General features: G+C 37.9%; 2 protein-coding genes across 2 annotated transcripts in view; one reads left to right on the forward strand and one right to left on the reverse strand.

Moving 5' to 3' along the window:
- Positions 720–8,096, forward strand: LOC104699386 (DExH-box ATP-dependent RNA helicase DExH10-like). The gene is made up of 17 exons (XM_019228908.1): positions 720–807; positions 913–1,915; positions 2,180–2,494; positions 2,600–2,704; positions 2,798–2,866; positions 3,103–3,270; positions 4,221–4,292; positions 4,367–4,483; positions 4,982–5,191; positions 5,286–5,444; positions 5,671–5,760; positions 5,885–5,977; positions 6,322–6,475; positions 6,597–6,745; positions 6,846–6,941; positions 7,631–7,723; positions 7,815–8,096. The coding sequence occupies exons 2-17, from the start codon at positions 932–934 to the stop codon at positions 7,923–7,925; spliced, it is 2,985 nt and encodes a 994-aa protein (XP_019084453.1). The 5' UTR covers positions 720–807; positions 913–931; the 3' UTR covers positions 7,926–8,096.
- LOC104709804 (U-box domain-containing protein 35-like) overlaps positions 9,359–9,768 on the reverse strand; it is a 5,510-nt gene continuing 5,100 nt past the window's right edge. Inside the window, exon 9 of the mRNA XM_010426364.1 lies at positions 9,359–9,643. Within this exon, the coding sequence (XP_010424666.1) occupies positions 9,359–9,643 (285 nt within the window). The remainder of the gene's footprint in view (positions 9,644–9,768) is intronic.

Raw genomic sequence — 9,768 nt, forward strand, 5'->3', positions numbered from 1 at the left:
GGCAACTTCAAGCTGAGAGTTTAAAATATAGTGACAAAGATTCTAGCTAATAAGAATGATTGACATTGTATTCAGACGGTTGCCAGCGTGTTTATCAATCATGGTGATGAGACTAAATAATGTTTGAGAGAGGATTAATATCGAATTAGCAATACTCTGCCCATGAACATTATCACTCTTAACATTTGCATCACAGTTTTTTTTTTTATCTTGGTTTCTTAATAGGCCACTCCTAAAAATGGCGTTCAGTTTTTTTTTTTCCTTTAACATCCAAAATGGTTACTTGATTAACTTTCTCGTTTAGTTCTTTGCTTATATATGCTTCGTTAATATTGTTATTAGTTGTCACTGATCCATAAAACAGACAAGTGCAAATACTAATGAGTTTATAAAGAAACAACATTCGAAAATTGATCATAAATGCATGTGTTCAAGGACTTGTTATGGTGACTACTTATGGCATTGGCTTGTATTGATAAGACTTCGCAGATCAGGTACGTGCACATATCTGCCCACAACCGTTGCAGGTCCGGATGTGGTGTTGGGGTCTCACTCAGGTAGGTATGTTTTTATTGTCGTAAGCTCTGTCGCTGTCACGGCGTAATGGTTTTTCTTGCGCAGAAAAAATAATGGGACTTTTTCTTAATGGGCTTTATTTAAGCCCAATTAATTAAACCCTAAATCCAGTCATTCATAAAAGAAGCCCAAAACGACAAAACCCCGTTTCTGATTCGATTTTTGACGTCTTCGTTTTTTACTTCAAAGCAACAAAAGCTCCCGCCGCCGCCGTATTCACGACCACCGTAGGTTTTGAGCTTGAAACCCTAAGTTTCTGGCTTTTTAAATTTTAAACCTATTTCGTTCTCAAGTTTGTGTCTTTCTCACTTGATTCCGAATTTGTCTATTCTGTAGCGAAAGATTTTGCGAATTCATGAACACCCAAATGGAAGAACCAGAGACGCTCGGCAAAAGAAAAGTAGCTGAAAGCTCAAAACTTGCTGATGAGTCTCCAACGCCTGAACCAACGACGAAGCGTAGAAGCCTTAAACGTGCTTGTGTACATGAAGTCGCTGTTCCCAACGATTATACACCAACGAAAGAGGAGACGATTCATGGGACGCTTGATAATCCTGTCTTCAATGGAGACATGGCCAAGACCTATCCTTTTCAGCTCGACCCTTTTCAGAGTGTATCTGTAGCTTGCTTAGAGAGGAAAGAGTCGATTTTGGTTTCTGCCCATACTTCAGCTGGTAAAACTGCAGTCGCTGAGTATGCGATTGCAATGGCGTTTAGAGATAAGCAAAGGGTTATTTATACTTCACCCTTGAAAGCTTTGAGTAATCAGAAGTATAGAGAATTGCAGCATGAGTTTCAAGATGTTGGTTTGATGACTGGTGACGTTACTCTCTCACCTAATGCTAGTTGTTTGGTTATGACAACAGAGATCTTGAGAGCCATGCTTTATAGAGGGTCTGAAGTCTTGAAGGAGGTTGCTTGGGTTATCTTTGATGAGATTCATTACATGAAGGATAGGGAAAGAGGAGTTGTTTGGGAAGAGAGTATTATTTTCTTGCCACCTGCTATTAAGATGGTTTTTCTTTCAGCCACTATGTCGAATGCTACTGAATTTGCAGAATGGATATGTTATCTGCACAAGCAGCCATGTCATGTTGTGTACACAGATTTTAGGCCAACACCTTTGCAGCATTATGCTTTTCCTGTCGGTGGGAGTGGACTGTACCTTGTGGTTGATGACAATGAGCAATTTAGGGAGGACAATTTTAGTAAGATGCAGGATACTTTCCCGAAACCGAAATCTGTTGACGGGAAAAAGAGTGCAAACGGTAAATCAGGTGGTAGGGGTGCTAAAGGTGGAGGTGGACCTGGTGATTCTGATGTTTACAAAATTGTAAAGGTATGTATATTTTTTATGGATATCATACATTGCTGCTTGTGATGCCGAGTTCTATTTTATCCACTTTTTCATGTTGTAAGGTTGGCATTTTATGAATGTGGTTTTTGGAATTTTTGTTGCATCAAAACGCTCTATAAGTTTTTAGTTCAAGTGTCTCCAAACTTTTCTTATGCCTGTGAAGTTCTACTTTACTTCTTTTGAGATGGTACCAATAGTGTAGATTCAGGGCTCCAGTTATATATTAAATCTTGTCTGTTGTTGCAGATGATCATGGAGAGAAAATTTGAACCAGTCATCATCTTCAGCTTCAGTAGAAGAGAGTGTGAACAGCATGCATTGTCAATGTCAAAACTTGATTTTAATACAGATGAAGAGAAAGAGATTGTGGAACAGGTGTTCACTAATGCTATTCAGTGCTTGAATGAGGAGGATAGATCTTTACCTGCCATTGAACTGATGTTGCCACTGCTGCAACGTGGTATTGCTGTCCATCATTCTGGTCTTCTTCCTGTCATCAAGGAATTAGTGGAGCTGCTTTTTCAGGAAGGACTTGTGAAAGCACTTTTTGCCACAGAAACTGTAAGATGTTTTGGGACTAATTTGTCTTTTCAGTTTGTTGAACTAATGTTAAACTCTCTGTTATACTAATTTATGACTATTTCTTAAACGCAACCGTTGTATCAGTTTGCTATGGGTTTGAACATGCCCGCAAAAACTGTAGTGTTTACTGCTGTGAAGAAGTGGGATGGTGACAGCCATCGTTACATTGGCTCTGGTGAATATATTCAGGTGGGTTGTAATTAGATGACACTAGTAGTTAATTCAGTGAAGTGGCAGAAAATGATTTTGTAGTAATTTTCTTATCATATTGAATGCCTGTAGATGAGCGGCAGGGCTGGACGTCGTGGAAAGGACGAACGTGGCATCTGCATTATTATGATTGATGAACAGGTAATTTTATCAGTAATTTTGGTGGCTTACAGTTACATTGATTACCAGCGTAACCAGTTCTTCCCATCCGGAATACCTCGATTCATCTCTCTCTGCGTATAATAGTTATGTGCACAGCATACTATATGCACCAAAAAATTGTAGCCTTTATACTGTCTTGGAAGAGGATTGATTCAAGATAATTATCTTTTGTTTTCTCCAATCTCTTAGATTTTGTTTATGGTGTTATTCAACAGATGGAGATGAATACACTCAGGGACATGATGTTGGGCAAACCAGCCCCGTTGCTTAGTACTTTTAGGTTGAGTTACTACTCAATTTTGAATTTATTGAGTCGTGCCGAAGGACAATTTACTGCTGAGCATGTTATAAGGCACTCGTTCCATCAATTCCAGCATGAAAAGGTAGCTGTTGGATGCTATTTCTTTCGTTCTCTCTAGATTATATCTACAATTGTGTTATGCTAATTTAAGCTAGTGTTCCCNGAAACTGTAAGATGTTTTGGGACTAATTTGTCTTTTCAGTTTGTTTAACGAATGTTAAACTCTCTGTTATACTAATTTATGACTATTTCTTAAATGCAACCGTTGTATCAGTTTGCTATGGGTTTGAACATGCCCGCAAAAACTGTAGTGTTTACTGCTGTGAAGAAGTGGGATGGTGACAGCCATCGTTACATTGGCTCTGGTGAATATATTCAGGTGGGTTGTAATTAGATAACACTAGTAGTTAATTCAGTGAAGTGGCACAAAATGATTTTGTAGTAATTTTCTTATCATATTGAATGCCTGTAGATGAGCGGCAGGGCTGGACGTCGTGGAAAGGACGAACGTGGCATCTGCATTATTATGATTGATGAACAGGTAATTTTATCAGTAATTTTGGTGGCTTACAATTACATTGATTACCAGCGTAACCAGTTCTTCCCATCCGGATTACCTCGATTTATCTCTCTCTGCGTATTATAGTTATGTGCACAGCATACTATATGCACCAAAAAATTGTAGCCTTTATACTGTCTTGGAAGAGGATTGATTCAAGATAATTATCTTTTGTTTTCTCCAATCTCTTAGATTTTGTTTATGGTGTTATTGAACAGATGGAGATGAATACACTCAGGGACATGATGTTGGGCAAACCAGCCCCGTTGCTTAGTACTTTTAGGTTGAGTTACTACTCAATTTTGAATTTATTGAGTCGTGCCGAAGGACAATTTACTGCTGAGCATGTTATAAGGCACTCGTTCCATCAATTCCAGCATGAAAAGGTAGCTGTTGGATGCTATTTCTTTCGTTCTCTCTAGATTATATCTACAATTGTGTTATGCTAATTTAAGCTAGTGTTCCCACCTCAGGCTTTACCAGATATTGGGAACAAGGTGTCCAAACTTGAAGAGGAAGCTGCCATCCTTAATGCTTCTGGAGAGGTGCTCTCAGGACTTTCTAATCTCACGTCTGTAAAATTATTTGGGTCTGTTCTCACCTTTTTATTTTTCTTCAGGCGGAGGTTGCTGAATATCATAAGCTACAACTTGACATAGCTCAACATGAAAAGAAACTTATGTCAGAAATGATAAGGCCTGAAAGGGTGCTTCGTTTTCTTGAAACTGGTCGGCTGGTAAGGTCTCATAAATTTCAGACACTTGGTTAAATCCTAGAGAGATTGAGTCATTGATTCCAGTCTGCAGCCTGCAAATGGTAGATTGGTTGCTTTGTTAGTCCTCCTTATATTAGAAAGAGAAAAGTTAAATTGTAAAGCTGTTTTTTGCTTCATTATTGATGATTTACTGATTATAATCTCATATAAGTTCTCATCTATTAGCAGACAAGGATAGTTAGTAACCAAGTTGTACCATACACTTTTTCTCACTAGCTATTCTTCATAGGTTGTACTTAGATCGTTACTGGTAATCATCCTCATATTGTTTAACTTAAAATATGAATGCCCTCATTCTGTTCCCTTTTGTTATGACAAAAGTTTCGTTCATGGGTTGGACAATTATCTTACAGCTATACTCAGGGGGATGTGTATCGTAAATGAATGCAGTTCATGACGATAAGTTTTTTATATAACAGGAGCTTCATAGTAACTTACTGGGGAAAGTGTTATGTACAGGTTAAGGTTCGTGAAGGTGGAACAGATTGGGGTTGGGGAGTTGTAGTTAATGTTGTTAAAAAATCTTCAGTTGGAACTGGTTCGGCTTCTTCAAATGGTGGCGGATATATAGTGGATACACTTCTTCATTGCACTACTGGTATTAGCGAAAATGGTGCAAAGCCAAAGCCATGCCCTCCCCGTCCTGGGGAAAAGGGTGAGATGCATGTGGTGAGCACACTTTCATTGCCACAGAACTTGCACAATATTCTATTTGCATGAGTAAGTGGAGTTTTTTGACAAATTTTTCTTTTGTCTTTTTTAGGTTCCTGTTCAGCTACCCTTGATTTCTGCTTTGAGCGGACTAAGGATATCAGTTCCTTCTGATCTTCGGCCAGTAGAAGCAAGACACAGCATACTACTTGCATTAGAGTTGTTGACAAATCGCTTCCCTCTAGGGTTCCCAAAACTCCATCCAGTCAAGGTTTCTTTTTAAGCTGCTAAAGTAGTCCTATCTTCGATGAAAGGGTTTACACAATTTCTTAATTGCTGCCAAAATGCATAAATCATATGCTTGCTGTATTCTTATTTTCTCAAGTGACTCATCGATCTCATATTGCATACTGTGTTTCTTGCTAGGCTTCCATTTTTGAACTAAAAATTAGCATAAGATGGCATTCAGGTCTCATTGGATCTAAAATATTCTACAGGAAATGCATATTCAAGATACAGAGATAGTGGATCTGGTCAGCCAAATCGAAGAAGTTGAACAGAAGTTACTTGCTCATCCGATGCACAAGGTCTTGCTGCATGCAGTATTCCTTTAACTTAATATAAAGACATGAGGACAAAATTTTGTGAAAGCATATTAAGAAGTTCAGCCACTTATCAATATATCTATTCTCATTTTTCCTGTGTTTGCAGTCTCAAGATGATCAACAGATCAAGAGTTTCCAGAGGAAAGCAGAGGTGAATTATGAGATTCAGCAGCTGAAATCGAAAATGCGTGATTCCCAGGTACTTACTCATCCACGAACAAATCATGCATGGAATCCTATATGGCTATATATGAGTGTTCTTCTGCAAGGATTCCTTGCCAAGGAATAACTACTTTTCAGTAGGGTTTTTACATTGTATGATAAATTCTTCTTGATCTAATTTGTGCATTTTCTTGTTTGTCTTTCTTTATCTCCGTATAGACTAGAAAAGTGTAACAGGGTGATGGAGTTTTACGTTTCATCCCTTCCTACTGTCTTTTGAATAAATTGTAGAATGTTCACTGATTACTAGACTCTCTGTTATAGTTTAATATCTATTTTCGTCTCTCTAGTGTCTTACAGAATAATTTTTTTTCTCTACAGCTCCAAAAGTTTCGGGATGAGCTTAAAAATCGTTCTCGGGTATTAAAGAAACTTGGACACATTGATGCGGATGGTGTCGTCCAGTTAAAAGGACGAGCTGCGTGCTTGATAGACACAGGGGATGAATTGCTTGTCACTGAACTGATGTTTAATGGTAAAAAACAGCTTTAGTTAACCTTTTATAAGTTTAGGCCGTTTAGGTGACTGAGGCAGTGTTTATTAGTTATATCACACTATATATAATTACGTTGTGTTTACATTAAAATCCTAATCAGGTACTTTCAATGATCTGGATCATCACCAAGTGGCAGCCCTTGCAAGCTGTTTTATTCCTGTGGATAAATCAAATGAACAGGTAAATTTAAGAAATGAACTTACTAAACCATTGCAGCAGCTCCAAGATAGTGCACGAAAAATTGCAGAGGTAATTTAATTTCCTAGCTGAAAGCTTGTTTATATATCTGCATGAACAGTTTATTGTTATTATTTTTCCCTGTAATCCTTATTCGTTTTTGTGATGCCAGATACAACATGAATGCAAGCTGGAAATTGACGTTGAAGAGTATGTGGAATCCACCATCAGGCCTTTCCTGATGGATGTTATCTACTCTTGGTCAAAGGTTGGTATTAAATATCAGACATGCTGATAGATATAATCAATAGTCTAGTATTACGATGAGAGTACTTAAAATAGACAAAAAATAATCTCTGCATCTAGATTTGTCAAGAACCATATACGATAGAAAACCCAAGTCTCCTAAACCACCTTTACTAACCAGTCTAAAATTATTCTAATCTATGATTAATTAGGCTAATGTAGAAATATGCATCCAGGGGGTCTGTAATGTCTTGTGGACGTATTAGTTCCGTCTCCTAGAGTTTCAACTAGTCCTCAAGCTGAATCTTAACAGGCCGGGACTGCTCCTGAGCTAACACGGCCACCTAATCAGAACCAAATTACCAAAATAGAACAAAGGGACTACCCGAGAGAATCTCCAACTCCCCAGACCTTCTGTTGCCAATTATAGTACCTCACAAGTCTGTCGACCCACTCTATATTCTAATCATTCACTCTAGCTTACTCAAGTACTAGCTATGTGTGAGGCTGACATGGGATATAAACCTCTGAGCTCTCTTTATGTCTTATAAGCTTAGAAAAGTATAAACCTGAGTAGTAAACTTTATACTTCATACATAAAACTTATGTGTTATGCACAGTGAATGTTATTTTGTGCTGCGAGCTACTTTTTCATTCCTGGATATTGAGCTCAACAGAAAATTGATATTCTTGATTGTTTCTCTTTGAAAGGGCGCGAGCTTTGCAGATATTATACAAATGACTGACATATTTGAGGGTAGTATCATTAGGAGCGCTAGAAGGCTCGATGAGTTTTTGAACCAGGTAACGTCACCAAACTCTCTGTATCATCTGCAGTTGCATTTCTGTGAACCTCTAGAATAACTGATGCCACTTTGATTGGGGATCTCTTCAGCTTCGAGCTGCAGCGGATGCAGTTGGAGAAAGCAGTTTAGAGAGCAAGTTTGCAGCTGCTAGCGAGAGCTTGCGACGAGGTATTATGTTTGCAAATTCGCTTTACTTGTAAGTACGCTCTTGCAGAATTTAGCTTGCTGAGTTGGGGCAGCCATGGAACACAACATGTTGAAACATAACTTCATAGAGAAATGCTTATTTGTACTTTCCTATGTACTCATTGATCTCGAATCACGATAGCTCTTAGTTTGACGACAAGTTGGATAATGATGAAATTTACAGAGCTCGTAAGGTATCCTAATTATTATATGCCAAGTTAGCCAGCTTGAGGCTGGGATAGTTTTGGTAGTTTTAGCATAGTGGTTGTGCTTTTAATTCCAGAAGATAAATTGAGTATGTTACTGTAGAAACGCAAAATGTTTTGCTTGTGGTGTCTTCATCAAGTTTCAAGATCAGGATATTCATACTTGCTCTAGAATCTCTGCTTTGGTGTCTTACGAGAGAGGACTTGATTTGCTCATCAATTACCCAACTTAGTAGTTGCTAAAAAAAATCACAATATTGTTCACAATCTCATGCATTTAGCCACCTTGTTAGAGATAAAGGGTATGAATAGTGACATGCCAACAAATCTGTCAGTGGTTTAGTCCACTTCAAAAATAGAGCGGACAACAGACCGTTGCGAAACAACTCTGTTTGTATACAAAAACAGTCCGCAGTTAGTCCGCAGCGGTTTGCTTTGTATTATCTTTAAATCACGCTGCAAATTGTATTTGATGAATGGTAAATGAAAAGCGGTCTACTTCACTGATGGATTTATCTTCCCTGACCACTATTCACGCCCAAAATAGGACACTCTGTTATGCGCATAAAGTTTTTGTCAAATTGTCAAACATAAATAGCCCAAACAACTTCTTGCATTATAGTATTATACTTTTTTCGCTCTTGCAACTAATTTAAAATAAATCCAGTAAAAATAGAACGTCTGATTTATAGTTTTATTTTGTATTTGACCCATATTCACAAGTAATTCTACAAAGATTTCCGTTAAGGTTGAAAAGAGTTGGAAAGGACATTTTCATAAATAGTGGTGTGATACGATCAAAATAGTAGAAATTGTGAGTGTATGCCCTTGATAATTTTGTATGGAAAGTCTATGATGTTTGAATGCTCCAAAGTATGAGAGCTTAATATGAGCTCCAACATAGTCTTTAGGCTCAGTTACACTTGTTAACCAGCAAGAGGAGCAATTAGAAGAGGAAATGCTTCGATGAAAAGAACCCGACAAAATCTTTCTCTCAACTAGGATTCATCATTTTTTTTTACTATAGAAAATTTCTTATACTATATGGGTTCTCCATCTTCCTCTTGTCTTGGTCTCTTGACTCCATTTTAAATATTCCTCCTCAAGATGGTGTGCTAGTTGTTATTGCATCTCTCATCATATCCAGGTTTGTTGAGAGATGGATTGCTTATTATCTTCTGAAAGCCGAAAGAAAACAAAAAGGGAGATATATAGTTTAGTAATCAAGACATGCTTACAATCTAAAGTACTTTCTTTGACGCATTTACTTGGATTGATGATAGATTGTCGACATGACTGTTATTATGACTGCTTTTGGGTGAAGGATGCATGCTTTCTTCTGCTAAGTCCATAAGCCTTTTAATCTTGGGCAACACATCCTTTGCTAGATTAGGTCTGTCTTTACGACTTAACGATGCGCATTTCAGACCAATTTTTGCTAATATTAAGGTCTCTGGAAGAGGCCAGTCAGGAACAGCAGGGTCTAGTATCTCAGCAAAAGTTCTTTCCTCAATTGCTCTCTCGACCTGACTTGTTAAGCTCATTGGTGGCTTGGCCGTAAGTATTTGCAAAAGCATTATCCCGAATGAGTATATGTCCGATTTGGTTCCAAGCATACCCGTTTGTTGGTATTCTGGATCAATGTAACACA

This window comes from Camelina sativa, chromosome 1, assembly GCF_000633955.1.
Source record: "Camelina sativa cultivar DH55 chromosome 1, Cs, whole genome shotgun sequence".
NCBI lineage: Eukaryota > Viridiplantae > Streptophyta > Magnoliopsida > Brassicales > Brassicaceae > Camelina > Camelina sativa.